This window comes from Aspergillus nidulans, chromosome VIII (assembly GCF_000011425.1).
Source record: "Aspergillus nidulans FGSC A4 chromosome VIII".
Taxonomy (NCBI): domain Eukaryota; kingdom Fungi; phylum Ascomycota; class Eurotiomycetes; order Eurotiales; family Aspergillaceae; genus Aspergillus; species Aspergillus nidulans.
Genome location: NC_066264.1, coordinates 3,280,297 through 3,303,701, shown reverse-complemented (window position 1 = coordinate 3,303,701; position 23,405 = coordinate 3,280,297). Strand labels below are relative to the sequence as shown.

Here is a 23,405-nt window from a genome sequence, read left to right as displayed (position 1 = left end):
CATGGCGCCAGTGGATCAAGAGTTGGGGTTAGTGCGAGGATCTGTCACTTTTCAGTGGTGCGTTACCGGGACTGAGAAGGAACCAATTATATTCACCAGCAGCAAGTACGTAACCTGATATAGCTCACTGATTCAAAGTGTAGAGGGCCAGCAAATTACGTAGATTGGCTTCAACGGTTCGGGTCAACGGCCCAAGTCGTGGTGTCTCGGTCTGGCTGCTCAAAATTCGATAGTTTGCAACTGATAGCCTAGGCCCAACGTATGATCTGATGAGTCGGTGCCTCTCTTCCCTTCTTGTCCTGAAAGGTTAGGCCAGCAAGGGGGATAGTCTATTTCGTTCTCCAGCGGTGCTCAGGTGCCTCTGCAAGCCACTCAATGTCGGCCTACCGCACGGTGCACAACGGGGTAGTGCCTACAACAATCCTGCTATGTGCCTATTTCCTCGACTGTAAAGTAGTGTCAAGGGAAGTGGCTTTGGATATGACGGCCTGTGAGGCTCCAGTCGAATTGCGCATCTTTAACTCTGGATCCATCAGTGTGACCAGGGCAGGACAAGTCTGCGATTTGGTGCTTTGGCTTGCGATGTTGCATTGAATTAGACAAAGATATCCTACGTCTGTGAGAGGACTTGATGACACGCAAGGGGAGACTTCTTAGCTTTTTTTTCCAACCGTTTCTCCTAAACCTCCCGCTAGACAGAAGCTTGGGACTCCGCAGTGGATGGTTAAGAGCAAACCCTCTCGAATAATTCAACGCTTCTAGCGACACTCCGTCAGTGGACATTGACCCCAGCACACGACCCTGGTGCTCGCGTTACACTGCCGCAATGGAGCGGCGAGCTGCATATCGACAACGGTGCTGCATATAAACGGTGCAGAAGCAGACTCGCACCACCACAGGGCAACCCTTGGGACTAAAGACTCCACTTTGAGCCGGGTCAGCCGTTTTGATAGTCTCAATACACTGAGATGTCGATATTAGTCAATCCATTCTTTCGCGAGAAACGGAAATCATCTGGGCTCCAGCGAGGGCCTAATCATGTAAGTCGGCCGGCACAAAGACGGCGCTTTTAGAACAGGAAATAATTAGTTTAACCTCCCGAATTATGTCCCTATCCGCTTGTCGTCATACTTCGGAATATCTGAGCACCCGTGGAAAGGGGGCTGACGAAGGTGAAGGTCAGGATGCAGAAACAGCAAAGAGCCACAGCACACCCACAAGGTGTAGGATGCAATGCCACTATCTCATCAAGGAGTCATCAATGTCTTCTCTGGTTGTTGCAAGACAAGCTTGTCTATGTCCTCATTATCGTTTCAACGTGACACAGTACGGGTTCGCATAATATGAGCTAGGATCGTGGTGTGGAGTGTGTCATTAACCTCCGATATGTGCTATAGTTAATTTCGGACTGCGTTCCAAGGAAAGCGTCAACATCTGGCTCACTCCTCAGTTGGCTGCGAAATTGCAATTATCGAGCACATAGGCGGACCGCGAGTAGAGGCCGAGCCGGAACGTTGAGGGTGTGCCAGGTGCAACCCTATCCGGTCATACAACCCTCGAGGTTATCTGAATAGTGTACTGTATCTTGCATGATTGTCTAAGCAGAGGCAGGCAAGTCCGTCCTTGTTGAATGACTTGGCCGTGAGTCTCGGACGATGCCCATATTTACCCGTATTGCGTCTCCAGCATTTATACTGCGTGCGGCCCACCTCCTTCGCCTCCAGTGAAAGCTCAGATCTTTGAGGTGAAAGACAACAGGTTAAGCAATTGGACATGAAGGGGACTTACGACAAGAATCCGGCTGTTGTGGGCTGTCATGGGAGAGCATTGTCCCTAGAATCAAGTCAGCACCAACCGAACGAGTCGGCTCTGCAGTCAGCCAGAAACTCCCTTAAGACCGTGGCCTGGTGCTTTGCTTTGGCTTCGGGCATAATCCTGTATGGATATGACCTTGCTATTGTGGGATCTGTATCCTCTATGCCTGAGTTCCAGTGCGTACGCTCCAATGTTCTACTCCATCGCCAACGATCCGCCCATTCTAACATCCTCAAGAAAAGACTTCGGCCGTCGCTTAGACGGCAAACTCATCATTCCAGCCCTCTGGCTTGCGCTATGGAATATCGCAAACCCAATCGGTGGCGTACTCGGCTCTATCGCAGGAGGGTACATCCAGGACCGTGTAGGACGGCGCGGATCTCTCACCATCGCGAGCGTCGTATCAGCCATAGGTGTCGCCGTGGCCTACATCTCGGATCTCCCAAGCGAGATCAATGGCCGCAGATCCATAATCTTTGTTGCGAAACTTGTCCAGGGGTTCGCCGTTAATCAGGTTATGTGTACTACCCAAACATACATGTCTGAGGTCCTTCCTCCTATACTCCGTGGCCCGATCCTCGGCCTCTTTCCTACCTTTATCCTAATGGGCCAGCTGATCGGGAGCATAATCATCTATGCTATGGCTGCCAGACGCGGGCCAGAAGGCTACAAGCTCTGCTTTGTGTCCGAGTGGCCATTCTCTGTTCTCCCGTTCGTGGTCTCCTTCTTGATGCCAGAGAGCCCGACATACCTCATCCGAGAGAATCGTCTTGACGAGGCCCGCAGATGCCAGGAGCAGCTCTCATATTCGACAGAGGAAGCAGATATGGTCTTTCAACAATGCCGTTTCTCCATCGAGCTAGAGAAGAAAGCCAAAGGCTCTGTGCCGGGGTATTCCGATTGCTTCAAGGGCACCAATCGCCGCCGAACAATGGTCGTTTTATTCGCCTGCCTCCTCCCACAGCTCTTCGGAATATCGCTGCTCGCCAGAGGCAGCTATTTCATGCAAGTTGTCGGCATGAACGCGCACACCAGCCTCATCTTCCTCCAGGTAGGTGTCGGGCTAGGCCTCGTCGCTAACGTGGGTAGCATGATCACAGTAGCCAAGTTTGGGCGCCGCCCTCTCACTCTCTTCGGTCTGATCGCTTGCACAATCCTTTGGATGGGGATGGGCATTGCGGGTTGTTTCCCTGGAACTGCGACTGTCTGGTATGTGGCCTCCCCATAGATCAAATCAGGTCCTTCAGAAAACGCGGACTCAACTGGCTGATCCTCTAAACCAATTAGGTACACCCAGATGACCATACTTTTTGTAGTAACGCTTACCGGTCTAACTATCTGGCCTGCCTCATACGCCTTCGGCGCCGAGGCGTCCTCTCTGCAACTCCGAGCTAAAACGCAGGGTCTGGGCTGGCTGGTCAATTGTCTCTCGAATGGTATCCTTGGCATCGTGCTGCCTTACATTTTTAATGACGATGAGGGGGCGCTAGGCGCGAAGACCGGGTTTGTCTACATGGGGTTTTGCATCCTTTCCCTGGCCGCGGCATGGAGGATTGTTCCTGAGATGAAGGATAAGACCGCCATGGAAATTGATCAGGTGTTTACAGGTGCTCAGCGGAGGATCGTGCATGGCGACGAGGAAGAAATTGCGGTTAGGGAGAGGGAGGAGAAGGCGTGGGAATGTGGATTTGGAAGACCCTATGTTGCTTAGCATGGTATGTGGTACATTACTATCTAATAATTTTATGTCATGCTTGTTTTACGACTTGCTATTGACAGTATTGTCACGGACATGCAGTTAGAGGGTGAGATATGAAGGTATCCAGCAAAATTGCTGCAGATATAGAGCTTTTGTATATACAGGCAGCTGTTAATGCTACCGGCTGCCATTCGTGCTTCTATCCATAAAAGATAGCAATGAGTAGATGGTAGCTAACTTTTGTTTGATACATCGGGTAAGGCCGAGTCAGGTAGACTAGGCAATTGCAGGATATGGTCGCATCCCAGCGATCTCCTTCCGTACAAAGCTGCGGTAGAGCCACTTCGTCGTTAACGAACGAGTTTAATGGAGCAGTGACGTCCGCAAATTGTATCTCGTCACACGAAATCACACGGAGGGATGCACAGAGGTGTCTTCAACGACATGAGAAAGAACAAAGTCAATCCAGTTTTCATTCTGCTGCTGCTGCCCTTTCTGCAGCTTCCTTCTCTTCTTTCTCCTTCAGTGCCTTCTTCGCAGCCTTTCCCTTCTTAAAGACTCGCTCATCATTCGGATCAAATCCGCCATTCCCCCAGAGCGCCCATTCCTCCGTCTCCTTCATGTAATCTTCAGGACGAAACGAAGTACCATCAGCCTTCTCCTTCTCCAGCAGTTCAAAGAACCGCGGGTAATCGATACGCGAGTGCCACTTGCCATTAACTCGGAAGCGGGATGAAGCGATAAGCACACAGCAGCTGTGCGCGTGTTCAGCGGCGATACCATAGTCAAGACCGCGGCGCTCGAGTTCGGCGTTGAGCTGCACCACGAATTCGGCGATTTCCTCGTAGAAAGGGACGTTCTTCATCGTCAACCCAGCGCCTGCACTGGTGCTTGTGCCGCAGTATGTGACACCCTTGACCTCAATAAAGCAGGGCAGGGCCTTTTCGACGAGGTTAGCGTAGCCGATGACCTCGTCATCGATGTTGAATCCCTTGACGAGAGTGAGACGGAAGACAGTGCGTTGAACGTGGCGCTTTTCTCGCAGGATATCGAGGCAGCGTTGGAAGCGTTCCCAGAAGTCGCGGTGGAGAGGGCGGTCGATTTTGCGCAGGCTGTCGCGGTTGCTAGCGTCAATGGAGACGTACAACTGGGTTACACGGTTGAGAGCTTGTAGTTGGTCGGGGTGTTGGGCGTTGCAGACAAGGAAGCTGGAGATGTGTTCGGTGTGGAGGAGATCGAGAAAGCGGTTGATGTGCGGATAGAAGATAGGCTCACCGACAAGACTGAGGGCGCAATGTCTGATGCGCATCGCTTCGGCGAAGCGCTCGGCGCGGACGCCTGGAACGCCGCGCATCATCTTGATCTTTTTGTAGTGACCTTCTTTGGCGCCGTTGAAGATGAGCTCGGGCGAATCGACCTTCCAGCGCCAGGTAGTCCCGACCGGATTGGTACCGTGTCTCCAGCAGAAGATACATTTGTTACTACAAGACAGAGACGGTGTCGCCTCCATACACAGGTGCGACCGAATGCCGTAGAATGAGAACTTGTAGCATGATCCTCGTCCGCGAAGCGCGGATTTGGTCCAGCGGCAGATCTTCACGCCGGAATGCGAGCCAACGATCGTGTATCCTTGCTTTGTGAGAGAAGCGTAAGTAGGAGAAGTTTTAGGCACCATTTCCTTTTCAGTAGGCTGAACATCCCGGGATGCACCTGAGGTTGTGAAGTCAACCGGGATGGGTGAACCGACAGCTTGACCGTTGGAACCCATCTTGATGTCCTCCAAGTCGACCACGGACTGAGGCTTTCTACGAGCCTTTGATTTGCCTGAGCCAGAGTCTTCGTCGTCAGAGAGTTCTTCGTCGCTCTCAAGCGGATCGCCACTTCCGGGAACTCCTTCACCCAGGCCGCCATTCTTGACGATATCACTGAGAATATCTTGGAGTCCGGCAGACCATTCTTTGAGAGAAGCGTCGGCGTTGCTCTTCACATCACCAAAGCCGAGAGGATATGCTCTTTTCTTGTTTGTGAGCTTAGCCATCCATCGGTCAAGTTCTTTGGCCTGCGAGCAAAATCCTTCCTCTTCGGTCGGCCATCCTTCCTTATCTCCGAATCCGAAAACAGCGTATCCAGCGAGAGTCGACAGAGATCCTGTATCAATACGGAAGTCATGGTGTGTCTCATCGAGGTGGCCCAAGAAAGTATCCAGGATAGTGTCGATGTTATAGCTGGGAATCAGGAAGCAGTACACATAGCGGGTGCCAGGCGAAGTTGGTGGAGGTTTAGGTGCTGTCGTGAAGTAGTCATCGTAGTCAACTTCAGCCAAGTCATGGATCTGAGGGGGTAGAAGCCCGCGTTCGCGGTTCTCGGGGTCGGCCTGGCTCTGCGCGGCTGCCCGCAAATCCTCCAGCAGAACCTGAGCGTACCTCTCGGTACTCCCAGTCAATGACGCCCAGAAAATAATAGGCTGAATGTGTGTCACAGGCTGCTTTTCCTCGTCGGAGATGGAGCTTGATCGCTTTCTGGCAGACTTTAGCGGCTTCTTGCCAGTAACTCTCTTCGGCCCGGCCGTCGGTTTCGGCGAAACGCGGCCACCGTTGGGCACTGCGACGTCCTTTTTCTCAGACAAGGACGATGCAACGGACTTCGTGGTTTTCTCCGGAGACGAACTGCGCGGCGATGACGGAACTGATGATGCGGTAGCTATCTTGGGTCGAGCCTGGAACACGCGACGGAGACGGACGATAACGAAGACAGTGGCGAGCGCAACGAGCAGAGGTAGGCGGAAGGAGTGCCAGAGGGTCAAAAGACCTATAATAATAAGTCAGGTACTCGGCTATAAATGTATTTCAGGGGCTTCCATAAGAGACAAACCTTCGGCTGCGGTAGATTCGGCCATATCGAATGCGGGAAAAGGTTGGATATCGCCCCTCTTGAAGCGGGGTGGACTTATCGCGAAATGGGGAAGTCCCTAATGAGGAAGTCGGGTCTAGACTATATCGGGCATTGCAGGCAATGTATATGAAAGCCTGGAAGGAGAAAGAATACCACGAGGGCAGATGCTATCAAACCAGCGTGGAGAAGTCGGCGCGGTGTGGTGAAGATTTGGGATTTTTTTGTGGTTGATCCAGGTACCTTACAAAGAATAGACACCTCATGCCTCAGGCATTAAACTTCATACTATGAACAAATACAGAGAAGTATATCATGTTTGGCAAAGGTCAAGTGAAGGTTTACGCGAGACCTCCAAATAGCAATGCTCTATAGTTTTATTCAGCTGGCAATCTCAGCAATCTCCCATACGTGACCCAGTATTCCATCTTCAGCACCCTACTTAACATCAACACCTTCACTGGACACCTCCCTCTCCCTCAATATTCGAAAGGCCTCCAGTATGGTCTTGCCCATATCTGCAAACGATTTAAAACTCCCCGTTCCATCCTCGGCTTCCCTTACTTCCTTCTCAGTCACCCACTCAAAATCCCGATGCTCGGCCGGATCCAGCTTCACCATCTCCTCCCACCGTCTCTCCAGCGATGGAGAAACAGTCCCATCATTCAGCTTATCAGCTGGTAGCCCCGCGTCATTTCCTATGACCTCAGATGCAGGGGTAGCAGCCTTCGCCTCATGCACTTCGACAATAAACGTAAACTTGGCGACCAAGTCCACCGAGTCAGGCCGCTGCTTCACCCACTCGGTCTTATCCACCAGCTCGACGAACCTGGAGACATGCAGACCGCACTCTTCGAGTACCTCTCGCGTAACTCCGTCTAAGATGCTCCCATCTTCGGGGTCACAGGAGCCGCCGGGTCCTTCCCATTGGCCGCCGTAGGAGTCGTCAAAAGACCGCTGGAGGAGGAGGACGCGGAGAGGCCGTTCCTCTATTTCAGTCCCTTCATGAATATCCTTTGTTGCAGTGCGTGAGAAGATGAGGCCGCCGCCTACAAAGTGTGTATATTGAGGGTTGGCGGCGCGAAAGTCGGGAAAAGGGACGGCAAAGCGCTCGAGGTGCGGGGCAACCGTATAATTGATCTTCGAATGCATCTCGAGGCAGTTCAGTTTTGGCTTGGGGTCGTTCTGAGCCAGCTGATGGTTGTTGGGGAGACTCTTTAAGTTACGTCAATGGTTCTGCCTGATTTTTTCGAGGAAGGTGACTCATGAACTGTAATCAGTACGAGAATCTGCGATTCTTAGTGATCAGAATTGTCTTAGCACAGCCAGCCCAGATTATGATGACTCTAAGAGGCACTACAAGCTGCTGCTCTATGCCTATCACACTAAATAGAAGCCTGATATCGTGGCTTACATCTTCGTAGTGTTTTTCTATCTAGAAACGTAGACAAAATTCGCTAGGGCACACAGTCCTAGGACAAGGTTAATGCTACTATGGATCAAGAGGCACCACTCATACCCCCTTAACTACCTGGAAGTCCAATGCTCATCGTTGATACCCGTCATAACATGGCCAGTCTCGAGTTGAGCTGCTCTTGAGGAACAAAAAATCCCGCAAAGAACTGTCCAATGCGCTTATAGTCATCGATAGCAATGACCGACGAAACATCTAGTAACATTGATCAGCAAAAATGGTAAAAGAATGATAGAATAAACTTACATTGGTCAGGTCGGACAATGATAATGACACCATCCTCTGAACTAATACCCAGATATTTGTAAAGCTCGCCGTGGCCTTTGTTATAGCTCTCGTCGTCGAAGAAAATCTTGTGCAGGTCTGTTCAGGGTTAGTCTAATAACCAAATAGCAATGTGCCACTCGGAAAACCGACCTTTGATCTGATTCTTGCCAGTAACAGGGTAGAAGGCCGGGGGTATCTGGTCCAGTTCAACATCGTGGCGCGGGCCATGGCCCACAAGGATCGGTTCAATAAGGCTGTCGCAATCATCGTCCTGTAGCCTGTATGTCTGTAGAGGGCTCTCGCCTGAGGCGAGGTAGGCACCAACCTATTCTAGATCAGTAGAATTCTCAAATGATGACTGTATGTGATCTTACCGCATCTAGCCTGGCCTTATTCTGAGGCTTGCTGATATTCCCGGGAAACACAATCACCCTCCAACGCCCGTCGGATTTGAGCGCGCTCATAAGCTGGACCGGTTTCGAGTCACAGTGCCGGACAATCTGGGAGCTAGGAAGCCTCATCCCGACCACAACATTCTTTGCTAGAGAATCCGATAATCCCAAATCACATGTTATAGGCGATTCGTCATACTTTGCTGTCAGACCAGCCGTATATTTGCCAGATTTGATAAACCCCTCCTGGAATTCCGCAGCGGACGCATTCCCCTTGGCCGAGAATAGCTTCGAGAAGTATCTGTCGAAGTTGATCAAGTCGATCGCTACCTTTTCACGCTCCAAGACGTATGTCTCCAACAATGATGGCGGAGCGAGCCCCTTCAGGACATGTGCCAGTTTCCAGCCGATATTGTATCCGTCCTGCAAGCTGACGTTCATGCCCTGTCCGGCCTTCGGGGAGTGGGTGTGGCACGCATCCCCGCCGAGGAAGATGCGGTAGTTCTTGTGGAAGAAATCTGCGTGTCGCTGGCCGATCGCGTACGCAGACCACCAGACCGTCTCTGTAAACTCTATCTTATACTGGCTGAGGATATTTTTGGCTGCCTGCTGCAGGTCTTCAAGCTTGACCTCTTTAGCCTTCGTGCCAGCTGGCAGCTCGATATAGAACCGCGTCAAGTTGCGGTTTTCGCCCTCTCGGGGGATAATCAGTAGACTGCCCGCCTTGGACCGAATGGAGGCTTTTTTGCGGATATCAGGGAAATCGGTACGTGGGATCATGTCCATCACGCCCCAGACTGCATCCGTGCTATCACCAATCATATTGTAACCGAGTTGCTTGCGAACAGTGCTGTGCGCCCCATCGCAACCCTAGCTTAGAGTCAGTCCGTCGAAAAGCGCGATCTCCGGCTCGAGAAACTTACCAAAACATACTTCGCCTCAAATGCTTGTACCTCCCCATCCTTCTCCGCGGTGACCTTGACTGGGTATTTATCCCCCTCATCCCCTAGCTCCACGCCCTTCACATCCCATCCGTATTCAATCTCCTGGCCGTTAAACCTCTTCATTGCATCGATAAACAATCCATTGATCCGCGCCTGGTTCAGGATAACATGCGGGCAATGCGACAGCCCTGGCTGTGTATCCGCCGTCCTCCCTGTTCGTGAGATACTACCATGTCCTGAGCCGTCTGAAGCAGACTCAGTCCCATTCTCCGCCCAAAATACCACTTCCAGCACATGGTACGCTTCTCGCAGTAACTCCTCGCCCATACCAAAACTCTCAAAGATCTCGACCGTCCGGCACTGTACACCGTCGGCTTGTCCCATTGTCATGGGTCCTGATCGCCGCTCAAGGATCTTGCAAGGGATCCCGTATCGCGCAAGCCATGTGGCAGCGCTGAGACCTGCGGAGCCGCTGCCGCAGATCAAGACGTCTGTTTGGGTTTTGGATGGCATTTTATGAATCTCTTTTGTGTTGGAGGAAATTTCTCGATAGTATAGCAAGAGCAGTAATATATGTGACCATAAGAGAGAGAACTGTATATTGCCGTGTGTTGATCGGTTGTTCTTTATGGTCTTTCGGAGCTGGCTCCGGGAGGCGTTCCGAAGACCCGGAATCAATCCCGAAGGAGATCCATATTGGCGGTCCGTACTGGGCCTTGGTTGGATGTCTTTGCAGTCGAATTGTAGGATTGGCTTGCAGAATAGTATGAAGTCTGGTCATATTCAACGGTTAGAGGGGTGGCTAAAATATAAATCGCGGCACGTCTCTCGGCACGTATTGACGTCGAGCTGGCTATGTAATATCGGATGTCATTAAGCGTGTTTCTAGATCGTTATATATGATGTCCATCACTGCCTACAGAAGAAGGCGATTACATCAGGTATCTCCCGAACGCCAGCGCCGGTGCAAATAACGCCTTCATCACCACGACAGCATGAGTGCAAGGGAAAAGTCCAGAGCATAGTTTACAAAAAGTACTCGCTGCGCCCTCCCCGTGACTGTGGGACATGCCGTTGGTCATCAGCAACAGCACTGAAAAGTTTGAATGTTGGTTTCAGGTCCTCGTTGATCTCGCATACGGACGCCAAATTTCCGCAGCGATAGCAGTAGTTGGGAGCACTCCAGACGGTAACCACATTATTGTTCGAGAAGTGATACTTGTAACCCTCGTTTACAAGCTGGTGGGCTCGTGCAATGAGGGTCAAATCGTTAACATGGCAGAACTCGTCCGCTACCTTGTCACCAAAAAGCCAACCTAAGGAGTATCAGTACTGGAAACAGTTTGCACATACTTGCTGGCTTACCGGCTCCTCGAGGGCTGACTGCCCATGTCTCGACATCGTCTGGATCTGACCAGACCAAGTCACAGAATGCACCTTCGTGAGGAATCTCTTGAGCTCTGGCGACGACTCGAACTTGATCCAGGGTCCTAATTTCTGGACTTAGTCCTCCATGGACGCACAGGACCCGACCATCAATAATAGCACCCAGGGTCATAAAATCAAACACTTGACAGCAGGCCTTCCAGACGGAAGCATTTCCATACTTCTGCAAACACTCCTCGTAAAAACCATATACCTGTGTGATCTGCCGAGACTCGTGATTGCCACGAACGAGCGTCACCCGGTCAGGATACCTTCAATAGTCAGCTACACCCATATCAAAAACAGTCTGGATGACGAACTTCGCTTTCAAACACAATAATAATGTCAGGGTCTCCAGACTGAAATATCCTCTATCCACATAGTCGCCGAGGAACACGAAGTTGCGGTTGACAGCTATTTCCGAAGTCCCTGAACTCGAAGACTTTTCTTTTTGACCAGCATTCTCATTATTATCATCATCGTCATCATCATCATCTCCTGCTGTCCCTGGCTTCCCCAACTTCTTTCTCAACTCTGGATCTGTTATCGTGGTGGGCGGTTCAATGTCGTCCGATGTAATCACAGCAGAAGAAGTCTTCGGAGGTTCAGCTAGCGACGCGTCTGGCATACCACCGGAGACGCGAAATAGTTCTAAGAGGTCGTAGAATTGTCCGTGAATATCTCCGCAGACGGTGACGGGGGTCGATACTGGCTGAATATTGGACTCTAGGCAGACGCACAGATCTCAGCATCTGAAAATAGTTTCAGCTAGCTCGCGCAGAACGCACCTTCCATCATATACTCTTTCACAATCTCACATAACTGCTTCATATGTGACTCCGAGAGGTATTTGCAGTCCTTGGCTGCCTCTAACCACTCGTCCGGTCCTGCATTGCGCTTGAGCTTCGCTGGGCCCGGCTGAGGGACCTTGCTATCAGTCATGGCAAAAATGATAGGAATCAGAGAAAGTGAAAATTTGTACAAGGGACGACGAGGTTGAAGAGGCAAAATCAAGCTCAAATTGGCAGCATAGCCGATGCACACATAAACGTGCTCTCTCCCTTCCCCGCAGAGCCCTGCTGGTTATCGCCGATTCGCAGTCACGTGCGTGGATCCTTTAAGCAGTGTCGTCTGGTCAGCGGGGAGTTTCAGCAGCGCACCTTTTCCAATCGAGGGTCATCTGAAGGGCTCAGTTTTGCTACTTTGTGCCCTAGTGCCATCCTCTACTTCTAGCCTGAGAAAGTGCTTTTCTGGCGATACCTCCGTAGCCGACCTCTGCGGCTGCTTGGATTCAACGCTCCCATCGGAGTTTGGGTCAAAGTAACATTTGATTCTAAACCGTCATGACTCAGATCCTGTCCAAATCAAGCGGCGGCGTCCTTCAAATTCCTGCGTCTGCGACTCAAAAGAATGCACCAGCACCTAAGAAGGCTCCGAAACCAGTAGCCCCGCGGCTGAAGCTGCTCGTGCGGCGTTTACCTCCAGGCCTAACTCAGGAGGAGTTTGAAACTGCGCTGGGCGCGGAATGGAAACTTGGAGCGGGCAGAGTGAGCTGGGCTCAGTATAAGCCTGGAAAGGTCTCGAAAGAGTGAGTTCCTACTTTCTAATCCATAAATGTTGTAGCTAACAGTCATGGGAACCACAGTCCTGCTAAACCCTCCCGGCCTTCCCGAGCATACCTCTACGTCGTTTCAAGCGAACACATTGCCCCTCTCTCCGATAAGGTGAGGAGCACATCATTCTTGGATGCCCGTAACACCGCGAACGACCCGGTACTCCTAGGCCCACCAAATCTGGAGTTTGCACCGTACGCCAAAATACCTGGAAGTCGTGTTCGCAAAGATGCTCGATTGGGAACCATTGACCAGGACCCAGAATTTATCCAATTTCTCGAGAGTCTCACCCAACCCATTACAAAACCTACCCTCGCCGAAACCTCTGCCGAGGGAGAAGACAAAAAGGAGACAGTAACAACCACGCCACTAGTACAGTATATCAAGGAGAAAAAGGCAAACAAAGCTAAAGAAGCCGCGAGCAAATCATCAAGACAGAGATCAGAGAGAGAAGCTAAATCCGAAAAGGTTCAATCGAAAAAGCTTCTCCAACGACCTGACAAGGAAGTCTCGCCGGCTAACGCTGAGAAGACGGAGAAGAAGTCAAGAAGCGACAAATCCACGAAGGAGGCTGTGAAAGCGGCAAGCAAACAGGCTGCAAATGTGGCATCGAGGCAAGCGGCGAAGGCATCCGCTGCGCAGAATGCATCCAAAGATATGGCAGCAGCTGCGTCTGAACGAAAGAGAGAACGTGGAAATGTGGCAGCTGTAGGGAAGATATTGCAACGTGATCTGGGACTAGCACCATCTAATAACCGTCGAAGAGGTGGACGAGGGACATCCGGGGAGAATGAGCCTAAAACAGATTCGGCTGCCGCTTCAGAGACCAGCAAGAAGGAAATCTCGACCAGGTCACCAAAGGGCAGTCCGGCTCAGGACACCAGCTCGAAGACAAAGCGGAGCAACACCCCTCAGCCTAGCGAAACACCACAGTCTCAGCGTTCGGACACTAGCACACCTGCCCAAGCTACGTCTACGCCACGAGGGCCCAGATCAGGAAGAGGCAAGCAGTCCTCGGCCGCTACTCCTACGACACCCACATCTACCGCCACCCAAGCATTTCTCAAGCATGCCAACCCTTCTCAAGGCGTAACGGAGCCGCTCCTCGAAGCCGCCTTCTTACCATTTGGCAAAGTCGTCAAGGTGGAAATCGACAAGAAGAAGGGCTTTGGGTACGTCGACTTTGCAGAGCCTGAAGGGCTGCAAAAAGCCATCTCTGCTAGCCCTGTCACCGTCGCCCAGAGTCAAGTCGTGGTTCTCGAGAGAAAGGCGAATCCAGGCGCAGAGAAAGGGCGCGGAAAAGGCCGTGGCGAACCTAAACCACCCAATCCAAGCGCGAGTGGAGAGGCCAATTCCAACTCAGGCCGCAATGGGAAATCTGGTGAAGGAACTGGAGGTGGAGGCAGCGGTGGTGGTAACTCCTCGTCAGGTCGTGGTCGACGCGGCCGAGGGAAAGGCGGTTCCAAGGCGAATGGAGGTGGAGGCAGCGGCACTACCAGTGCAAATGCACCGGCACCGGAAAACAAGAATAGCGAGACGAAATAATGTATCTTACCTTATGATAATGGGATCAATGAAATCTACCAGTGCGAGTGATACTCAGCCTCATCTTGAAACCCACGTGCCGCCCTTGGCACCTCGCGTTACTCGCGGATCGAGTCGCGCAGAGGCCTAGACCAAGCAACGAGATTCACCTCCCGGCTCTTTCAAAGGCCTGTCCCTCCCAGCTGTCTAGACGTTTCCCATGTTACAGCACTTGAAAATAAGGCCTACACTGCGCACTAGACAACTAAATCTCATCATCAAGACTAGCGTCCAGCCGCAATCTTCCGTCGGAACCCATTCTCACCTACGCTCCCAGAGCCAAACCACATCCACATCTAACTCGACGATGTCCCCCAAAGCGACGACCCCGAAGCCAGCTCCAGCAGCAACGAAAACAAACACGACCAAACCCCTCCCAACCGACCTCCCCATCCACACTTTCCCGACTCCCTCCTCGTTCGAGACCTTCCTAAGCCAAAACCACAACTCGCTCCCGGGAATGTATATCAAATTCGCCAAAAAGAACTCCGGCATCCCATCCATCACCGCCTCCCAAGCCGTTGAAATCGCACTCTGCTACGGCTGGATCGACGGGCGCGCAAGCTCTCTTAACGATCAGTACTGGCTAGTACGCTACACACCCCGACGCCCAAAAAGTCTCTGGTCCGCAAAGAATGTAGCAACTGTGCAGCGGCTTATCGACGAGGGACGAATGCGCGATGCGGGATTGGCGGCCGTGGAGGCGGCGAAGAAAGATGGGCGGTGGGAGAGGGCGTATGATGGGCCGGCTAACATTGGGGTTCCCGCGGATTTGGAGGAGGCATTAGAGAAGCATGAAGAAGCCAGAAGGGTGTTTGAGGGGTTGAATCGGTCGGAATGGTATCAGGTGTTGCATCGGTTGCAGACAGGCGCGGTGTCCACGAGGCGGGAGAGGATTGAAGCTGTGGTTGACATGCTGGCGAGGCGAAACACTGCGATGCCAAGGGCAAAGGCAAGGGCATCGTCAGCGGGTGCGAGAACGTTCAAGGTCGAGAAGAAGCAGGCTGTAATTAAGGGGAAGAAGGGTAAGAAAGCCGATGTGGAGACCGAGGCCTTATCGTCCGATGGAAGTGCTAGACAATTGCGGTCTCGTAAACCACGTCAGTAGCATCAATAGCAGATCGAGCAAATACTAATACCCAGTCAAAGACTCATATAGCCTTGCAAACGCTTCGACGTTTCAGAAGGGTAGAGCAGTGAAGGTCAAAAGCCTCTTGGAGAATCTTAAGAAATTTTCCAAAACACTCCGACCTTGGAAAAGTTGGCGCCGATCGCGAGCCGGAATCTCTCGACAAATTTTTCCACGGTCTCCCGTTGAGGCTTGTGTTGTTACTTGTCTCTTATCCAAGGCTTTGATTTACAAACTGAACTACAAGAGATCCAAATATTCATGCAAACATAATTTCATTTCTAGCTAGACCCGCCGATCCATCAGATTAAACACACCAACATTAAGGTGTAAAAAAGATGGAAAGCCTTTCAGACCTCCTCGACACCCACCAAGTCAGGCCGACCGAAGTCAAGACGCCACGACAAGGTCAAGATCATCACCACTCCCTAGACCAGGCGCCAACTCGGAACAAGCCCGCCAAAGCAGTTTGTACCGGAGAAGACAAGGTCGAGGCGGGAGTAAACACGGCTTCACTTTAGGGCATCGAGGACATAGAAGTCATCAGCAAGGGTTGGGGGTGTGGCTCATTAGATGAGCTCAATGAGGGACGTCTACTCTAAAGTGATTCTTTGAACTGTAGAAGGCAGTTAGCAGAGTATTCTCCCAAGGGTGAATATTCCCAATGTAGGGGGGAGGATAACGTACGTAGAGTCGCTTGATTTTCGAAACGGTCGGGGCGGAAGGGGTCTTTATACCTTTCTCTGATGGGGCACTTCCGCGCTAGCGCTTAGCGAGATCTTAGCGAGCTAGTGCGGGCCACAATTATCTGACCAATCATTATTGTCAAAAAGTTTTCACCTACTACTGAAGACCTAAGAACACCAAAGAATACGGCACTTGAGGGTCTCTCTTACATGCCTGGCCAATGTTGAAGGCTTATTCAATTTGTTTCTACGGACACTTTGAGTCTTAGCCAATATTATTACGTTTTCTCATATTTCTCTGACTAAAGCATCTTTGCAGAGGGCGTTCCGCATTGGGCAAGACGAAACAAATAGTATATGAAATCTTTCAGATGATGCTATAACTGGGTTGGGTTTGGCGATGTCAGTTGTCTATACGTATGGCACATTTTCTGCGTGCCTGGGCGCCTGAGAAGCAGTGTCAAGACTTGGTGTACTTCAGTCTGTAAAGAGGCCGCTTACAGCATCCCAGTTGGCAATTTTCAACGTACCTGTCCCTTGGTACCAATGCTGAACAGCTACTCCAGTCACCTATGAACTACTGTGATCTGTGCAGTAGCTCTTCCTACTCGACAGATAACCTTGAGAGCCGATGATCCTCACGAACGTACTAAGACAATACCTACTTACAAGAGCTCCATACAACAACCTCATATAGACAACCTTATTTCGTTATATATAGACAACCTCATAACGAAATATCCTGCATCAAACAACTACCGCCCCATATTACGTAGCCAAGGTCTCTAGATGTAGCATGAAAGTGTTATTAACGAGTGCTTTCTTTTTATTTTATTTTTCTCCCCCCGTAATTTCCTTTTAGCTTTATTTTGGCAGAATATTAATTGCAAGATCTTTATTGATGGTGTTGCGTCGATATACCTCGGCAACTGATCCGAGAATGGCCATTCCCTACGATCAGTAAATCATAACACTCTCTTTGCCTGGCACAACGAAGCACCCAAGTCATATTCTGAAAGCAGCTCAAGCACGGTATGTCTTGCCAGCAGCGTCAAAGATTTCACCATATCCTCGTGTTTTGTATGGTTCTTGTTGGAGATGATCAGCTTAGCATCGTCCTTATCAGTGCGGGGACCAAAGCAGACTGGTGCGGAAACCAACGACTCCGCATTCTCGCTCACTGAGGACTTCCTCAAATCAACATTCTCCCGGTCTCTGAGGACTGCTGACCGTACTATACTTGACATACGAGCACATACAACGCTCTCATATTCGATACACTATGACCTGATCCAAGGCCAGGTCCCACCCTGCCTTCTCCCGATGCCGCGACCCAAAGTCCTCCCAGCGAACCGTCTACGAGCCCCAGAAGCATGCCTCGCGTGCCGGGCCTCCAAAAAGCGCTGTAGCGGCACCTTTCCATGTTCCAAATGTATTCGTAATGGACGCGCCGACACCTGCGTGCCGTTTCGGCGATCGACTACCGCGTCCTCCCCGCGGCCGATAAACGATGCCTACGAGGTGATCAGTCCCGATGCTGGACGTCGGATACGGAACACATCGACTATCAGTGCTGCACGTCTTCCGCAGCTTCTCCCAGCTTTGAATGGTACATCAGGTGCACCGCACAAGACGCATTCTCGCATGCTGCGGAGTCGGCAGGGCGAACGAGGTATAAGCGTCCACCCTTGGTTTCAATATGAGGAATGCGCGTTGCTAAGGGCTGTTTTAGTGTATATCGGGAGGGCCGCGTCGCTGTCTTTCTTGCAGTTGCTTCGGGATACCGTTACACAGCATATTGGCCCCTCACAGTTCTCGCATAATGTCACGAAAGAAGACATGCTTGAGACGGATACTCCGGATGAAGTACCGGCGTCGTTTCAGGATAATGTTGGTCACCAGGAAGAGCAAGCTTACTTGCGTGTCTACCACATTGCGGTACGGTCTAATCATTCACTTTAGAAATATTCAGTACTGATAGTGATGTACACTAGACTAGCGGTTTTATCAACGTCCTTTCGGAGTCGGAGGCCCGTCAAATACTAGGAACAATGCCTCCGACCAATGAGACGCCTAACAAGAAAATGGCGGCTCTACGAGATATCATGATTGCCATCGGGGCGCAGTCATCAAAGAATGATCTGAGTCCGGCAAGCAAGCGGGCAGAACGGTTTTTCTTCAAGCGTGCCCAGCAATGCGCATTCGCAGGTATGCTGGAGAATCCGAGTATGGACTTGATTCGTTTGTTCATTCTGCTGTCCTTTTACATGCTAGGCGCTTGTCGCCGGAATGCTGCGTTTATGTACCTAGGAGTCGCTGCGAGAGCAGCTGCCGCTCTAGGACTCCATCTTACAGCGGTCACTGCATTCGACGCAGAAGAGCAGCAAAAGAGGCAAGCAATCTTTTTCTTTGGCAACGGTACTTAGATAACAGATCATAGGACCCGAGTATGGATGAGCCTCTGCACATTAGACCTTCTAGTCAGCTCGATTCTAGGGCGGCCACCAGCAACAGCCAATCTGCACTCCGAACCAGCAGATGTAGAATCGACGCCGCAAATTGGCGCTGGGGACGATCGCCTCGTCGCTTCACACAATATGACGCGGATCCTCGACGAGATCGTCTCTCGGCTATACAACGAAAAGGCTGCTTCAACAGAGGTAGCAGAGTCGCTGCTTGACAAGCTGAAACAGTGGAGCAATGATCTCCCTGAATCGTTATTATCCTCACCAAGCACGCCACAAGAGCGCCTCGCTGCGCAGGAGCACATTATCGGCAGCCTACATATTGCCTGTGCTTATCATTTTGCTGTCATCATCGTAACACGTCCATTCATGGTTCAAGTCTTGGGAGTGCGACTGGCACGACTACACCAAGAATCGCCGGGAATCATCCAAGACAGCACATTACTAGAGGACCCTGCGCACACGAGACTCGCCAACGCCTGTGTCGAGTCCGCTTTGTACATGATCCAAACCTGCCTCGAAGTGCACCAATCCCGTCTCCTCCTAGGCAACATGTGTATTCTTAAGTAAGCAATTCCCACCATATATCACCAGCCTAGCCTAACCTGCAAGCACTAGGGCCCTCGTCTTCGCCGCAGCCCTCATCCCCGGCTTCTCCATGTTCTCGCAGAAGGAGCTAGACTCGACCCTCGAGGAGGCATTCACCGGGGCGCTCGAGATCCTCCGCGTCCTTTCCCAACAATCCGCCCAGGCTGCGCACTACTTCGAGATCCTGAATCTCCTCCGCAACGCAATTGACGAGCAGCGGCAGCGGCTTCGGGAAAATCCACCCCCAGATAAGAAATACGTTAGCAAGCTTTTCAGTCTGAATAATCGCAGAAATCTCGACTCTCAGCCGCAAAGTGATGTAGCGGCGGCAATGTCCCTAGTTTCTGACCGTGGTGCGGCTGGTTCGTCCACGATTTCATCGGAGTTAACTGCAGCTCAACACCTTCATATCGGCACCGACGTGGGGACTTCGTACCCCGAGCCTGATAATTCAGCTCAAGCTCAGGCTCAAGATAACGATCAGAATAGCGGCCTCTTGGACCCAGCAGACGTCAATACTGCATTTCCAGGATGGGAGGGCATGGAGTTACCGTTATGGGACAGGTTCCCGTTTATTGATGATTCATTCCTGAATTAGCAGGGCAGCCAGGGTTACCAGAGTCTGCTATATATATGCGTAATGCGCATACACTCGTCTCGCTTTTAAAGCGCGCTATATATCATGAGTTATGTGAGTTCATGTATTACGAGATCTACCCATTCTCTTCGGAGAGGTGGCCGAGGTCAGATCAGATCACGTGGTCACCGGCGCTGGGCCAGTCAGCAGCTGTGCTATAATACTCGCAACTGGAGATTTTCTCAAATAACGCTTGCTATACCCGAATATGCACCCTTCAAGATTTAGGGAGCTAACGGCAGGTAGCTGCACCTGTCTCTTCAAATCCAATAGTCTTGGAACCAGTGATGGAGAGTTGACATTAGTATAGCATAGGCCGCCATGGCTGAGCCAGGTTTACGTCTTTATTCTAAGGGGCAACTTACAAAACATGTTTAATAGTAGTCGAAGTGGCAAACGAACTCAGCAGTAACGTATTACATTTTCATTTTTCTCCAGAAAAGTCATAGTCGATACAATCCTCCCCCCTAACCCGGTCGTCGTTGGCAGGACCGCTCACTGCGTACCCTGGATCTACCTGCTATAGATTTTTCTCTGGTACAGCGTATGCGCGGTACAGTACTCAGATATTGGGAAATACCCAATGAAAATCATTTCCTTTTGACGCTGAGATGACTGGAATTCCAAATCTCAGCGGACGGACAACCAACCAGGTCTTTTTTTCTGCGACGACCAGCTGAAGATAGAAGACAAAAGCCTGTACGCTAAGAATGGAGCAGTTACAACTCAGAAGCTCTCCGATGTATATCCAAAGAGTAAGCGAACAAATCTGTCCATCCAGCTCAACATATGCTATCATGGTGATCGTCAACACTCTGCTGCTAGATTACCGAAATGAGGTATTCGCCCTCTACAATAGTTATATCAGCGCTACTGTCGAGTGCAAGGACCAGATCCTAGCCTTCACCTCACACAATCCGAAGGCCTTAACTATGTGTCCTTTCACCTTCTCATATCGCCGAAGGATAGATAGTCTCAAACCATGGCGGTCTAATGGGAAGCAAATCCAGAGTGGAAAATAATTGCTGATGTCTTTGTCTACCCCTGGCACATTACTCCATGAGCTGTTGTATCTTGTTAGTTACGGCGGCAAGTTGAATCATCTCATCGCTGCTTGGCGTATACTGTACAAACCAGCTGACTTCAGCAGAGGTTGCCGACATAAAAGTTGAGAATGACGCAACGGGAGAAATGGAGATTGCCTATAGTCCGATCTGGTGATACAGCTCGCAAGGAAACGGACAGCGAGCGCGGCAGTCACCAACACAGACACGTACCGATGGTTCGCAACTGCCATGTACCCGATCAATGCGACTAGTCGCGAGGAGTTTGTGCCAAAGCCGCCAGTAAAACAGCATTTACTGCACTATCCAACTTCACTAGCGTCTGTATGACCTTGATCGTGTGTATGGTCGTCGGCATGGCCATGTAAAATATAGGAGATTTGTCGTGGACGAAGGCCACGATGCTAGTTTTGTTTAGAGAATGTGATTCGGAGGATATATAAAGCTACTATATCATTTTCTGGCAATAGTGCCAAGTCAACTTTTCACTACGGGCTTGAGATATTGAACATTTAGTATCTTGCTAATTAGGGCTAAAAACCCCCACAAAACGTGCATATGTTGTCTCATACCCCAACATCCCACACTCCTCCAAGTAATCAAGAAACACCTCCATCGCAGTGCGATCGTGCCGCGGGCCATGCCTTCGAAATCTATCAGGATCGAGCCCCGGCAGAAGAATCTCCGATCTGTAGGTACACATTCCCTGCTTGTACCGCTCTTCTGCAGCGTCACTCTCCCACGTGACAATGTAGTTCATTCGCCGGGCCATCTGCCCCTGATATTCAACTTCGCCCTCCATCCATCCATAGGATTGAGGCAAAAAGCCTCTCAGGGCCTCGGGGCGATCGTCAGGCCCTCGGCTCTCAGAGATCCAAAATAAGGGACCTTCAATCCTCTCCAGGCATGTCTTGTCTTCCTGCGATAGCGTCGCAGGGAAGTATGCTGTCCATACTTCAAAGTGTGGAGGGCCAGCGCTTGAATAGGCATCTATGATTCTCCGATCATCCGTTTTCCAAATCAGGCTTGTTGTCACTGTCCGCCCACGCTTGGCTTGTATTTGCTCAACAAACGCCTTGAAGGGCCTGGAAAGCTCCGAGTCCAGAAAGTGATCTCGTGTGGTTCTGGAGGCCCATTTTGGAGAGTGTCCAGCAAAGGGGTATATGGAATGGGAAGATCAGCTTCAACTAACCAAATAACACGTATTCCGTATTTGCTGTAGGATGGGAATGTCCAATGTTGATGCTGATGCATCCTGACCTCCGAGTCTGGGCAATGGCAATTTATTAGTCCTTCTCGCTCTTCTTTTCCGTGTCTTAAACATCGCCGGGAACGTCAATGGATATCCATTCAAGGATCGGGCTTGGAATGAGACTTGGAGTTTGTGTTTCTTGTGTTGCCCCCGTAGCGCTAGTACTCGGAAACAGAGCTGGAGGCTGGGACTGTTTTCTTGCTCGGCCCGTCCTTTTGGGTTGGACTTGGACTCTGCATGTGTCCTTCACTTTTGCTTTGCAGAGCGCGCAGCCGAGGGGGTGACGGGGCCATGGTGGAGGAGCACTTAAGGGGATGAGGTGAAGAGGTTAACTGACCCCTCCGGTAACGTTCAGCGTTGCGCCCCTACCAATCTGGCGAGCCACATGGCCAACCTTTATACATGCTTCCAGTAACTCCATGTTTCGTTTCTCAACATACACTGAAGATAGTGAATTCAAAATAGGTGCAAGTTTGTAGCTCTGGGCAGTTAATGCTAAAGTTCAATACTTGTGGCTAAACACCGTTCAGGAAAGCGCTGCATAGTACTGTGATCTTATACAATTTGCCCTAAATCAGCACATACGACCATAGGGTGAGCCTCCATAACCCACAATATCGACCAGAGGAGACCTCTTCTTACTAATCAATATCCAGCACCTCGCTCGTCCAATCATATGATGCAATCACACCGCCATAGACGGATCGCAATTAACCATATATTAACTTAATTATCTACTGATATCGAGAACATTCTTTTGAAGCCTTTGGAAATGTATAAATTAGCTATACAGATCATAGTTAGAAGATCAAGACCTTCAATGCAGTCGCTCATTACAGATATCAATCACATGATCAAATCGACGCTAGCATCCAACTCAATAGCCAACAGAATATAATCTGAGACCTGATAATTTATCTCTTTTTAAACCAAATTTGAGCTTAAGCACAGTAAGCTTGATCTAATAAAGGAGCAGCTCTCTATTAGTGAGGCTGTATTAGCTGATCAGGCAGCTAAACCTGTTCTTATACTTTGCTGAGCTTGATCTGATTAGTGAAGATGAGGAAGATAAGGAAGAAGGGGGGGGAAGCAGATGATGTTGCTGATTCTGATTCAGCTTTTGATTCAGATGCCGAGGCGGCCTCCAAGCAAGTATTACCTGCAACCCAGCCTACAGTATGGGTCGATGAGCCATCTTTCTTTACAGCACAAATGTCTGCTCCACCACGGATAAGTTCTTACACTGCCGAGGGGTATCAATTTGACGGCATAGAAGAGGCGGTGGTCCTGTTAGGCCCCGGGGTGATTATAACTTGCATCGGCTAAGTATCGGATGTATATGATGACCTTTCAGTTTTTGAACTCTTTGTTGGACCTTAGATTGGCGTGGAAAGCTTGGAATGGGTAGTTGTAGCATGGGTTCGCGGGCTCGTAGGGCCATTGTAGATTCTGCTGTGCTGCGATTAGCTGTATACAGACTTG

The 23,405-nt window shown here is 50.6% G+C and overlaps 9 protein-coding genes across 9 annotated transcripts, besides 1 other annotated feature; 4 read left to right on the top strand and 5 right to left on the bottom strand.

Moving 5' to 3' along the window:
* Nucleotides 1-23,405: part of a sequence feature (contig 1.7 1..773302(-1)) that runs on past both edges of the window.
* ANIA_00501 (uncharacterized protein) lies at nucleotides 1,774-3,526 on the top strand (the record flags this gene model as incomplete). The annotated part of the gene is made up of 3 exons (XM_653013.1): nucleotides 1,774-1,937; nucleotides 1,993-3,024; nucleotides 3,103-3,526. The coding sequence occupies 3 exons, from the start codon at nucleotides 1,774-1,776 to the stop codon at nucleotides 3,524-3,526; spliced, it is 1,620 nt and encodes a 539-aa protein (XP_658105.1).
* On the bottom strand, nucleotides 3,682-6,410 carry ANIA_00502 (flavodoxin and radical SAM domain protein; the record flags this gene model as incomplete). The annotated part of the gene is made up of 2 exons (XM_653014.2): nucleotides 3,682-6,322; nucleotides 6,386-6,410. 2 exons carry the CDS (start codon nucleotides 6,408-6,410, stop codon nucleotides 3,987-3,989), a joined length of 2,361 nt encoding a protein of 786 aa, XP_658106.1. The 3' UTR covers nucleotides 3,682-3,986.
* ANIA_10096 (NUDIX hydrolase) lies at nucleotides 6,774-7,630 on the bottom strand. Its single transcript, XM_050613382.1, has one exon. It carries the CDS (start codon nucleotides 7,553-7,555, stop codon nucleotides 6,842-6,844), a length of 714 nt encoding a protein of 237 aa, XP_050469203.1. The 5' UTR covers nucleotides 7,556-7,630; the 3' UTR covers nucleotides 6,774-6,841.
* Nucleotides 7,966-9,993, bottom strand: ANIA_10084 (putative phenol 2-monooxygenase; the record flags this gene model as incomplete). Its single annotated transcript, XM_050613381.1, has 5 exons — nucleotides 7,966-8,072; nucleotides 8,172-8,240; nucleotides 8,295-8,469; nucleotides 8,519-9,406; nucleotides 9,460-9,993. The coding sequence occupies 5 exons, from the start codon at nucleotides 9,991-9,993 to the stop codon at nucleotides 7,966-7,968; spliced, it is 1,773 nt and encodes a 590-aa protein (XP_050469202.1).
* sitA lies at nucleotides 10,332-11,947 on the bottom strand. The gene is made up of 4 exons (XM_653016.2): nucleotides 11,694-11,947; nucleotides 11,226-11,631; nucleotides 10,846-11,177; nucleotides 10,332-10,796 (listed from the first exon to the last, which is right to left on the bottom strand). Exons 1-4 carry the CDS (start codon nucleotides 11,845-11,847, stop codon nucleotides 10,507-10,509), a joined length of 1,182 nt encoding a protein of 393 aa, XP_658108.1. The 5' UTR covers nucleotides 11,848-11,947; the 3' UTR covers nucleotides 10,332-10,506.
* ANIA_00505 (putative nonsense-mediated mRNA decay protein Upf3) lies at nucleotides 12,249-14,063 on the top strand (the record flags this gene model as incomplete). The annotated part of the gene is made up of 2 exons (XM_653017.1): nucleotides 12,249-12,493; nucleotides 12,536-14,063. 2 exons carry the CDS (start codon nucleotides 12,249-12,251, stop codon nucleotides 14,061-14,063), a joined length of 1,773 nt encoding a protein of 590 aa, XP_658109.1.
* Nucleotides 14,223-15,214, top strand: ANIA_00506 (YdeI/OmpD-associated family protein). The gene has a single exon (XM_653018.2). It carries the CDS (start codon nucleotides 14,263-14,265, stop codon nucleotides 15,208-15,210), a length of 948 nt encoding a protein of 315 aa, XP_658110.2. The 5' UTR covers nucleotides 14,223-14,262; the 3' UTR covers nucleotides 15,211-15,214.
* Nucleotides 17,016-19,568, top strand: ANIA_00507 (Zn(II)2Cys6 transcription factor; the record flags this gene model as incomplete). Its single annotated transcript, XM_653019.1, has 4 exons — nucleotides 17,016-17,855; nucleotides 17,912-18,125; nucleotides 18,351-18,948; nucleotides 19,001-19,568. 4 exons carry the CDS (start codon nucleotides 17,016-17,018, stop codon nucleotides 19,566-19,568), a joined length of 2,220 nt encoding a protein of 739 aa, XP_658111.1.
* ANIA_00508 (uncharacterized protein) lies at nucleotides 21,195-22,216 on the bottom strand (the record flags this gene model as incomplete). Its single annotated transcript, XM_653020.1, has 2 exons — nucleotides 21,195-21,795; nucleotides 22,089-22,216. The coding sequence occupies 2 exons, from the start codon at nucleotides 22,214-22,216 to the stop codon at nucleotides 21,195-21,197; spliced, it is 729 nt and encodes a 242-aa protein (XP_658112.1).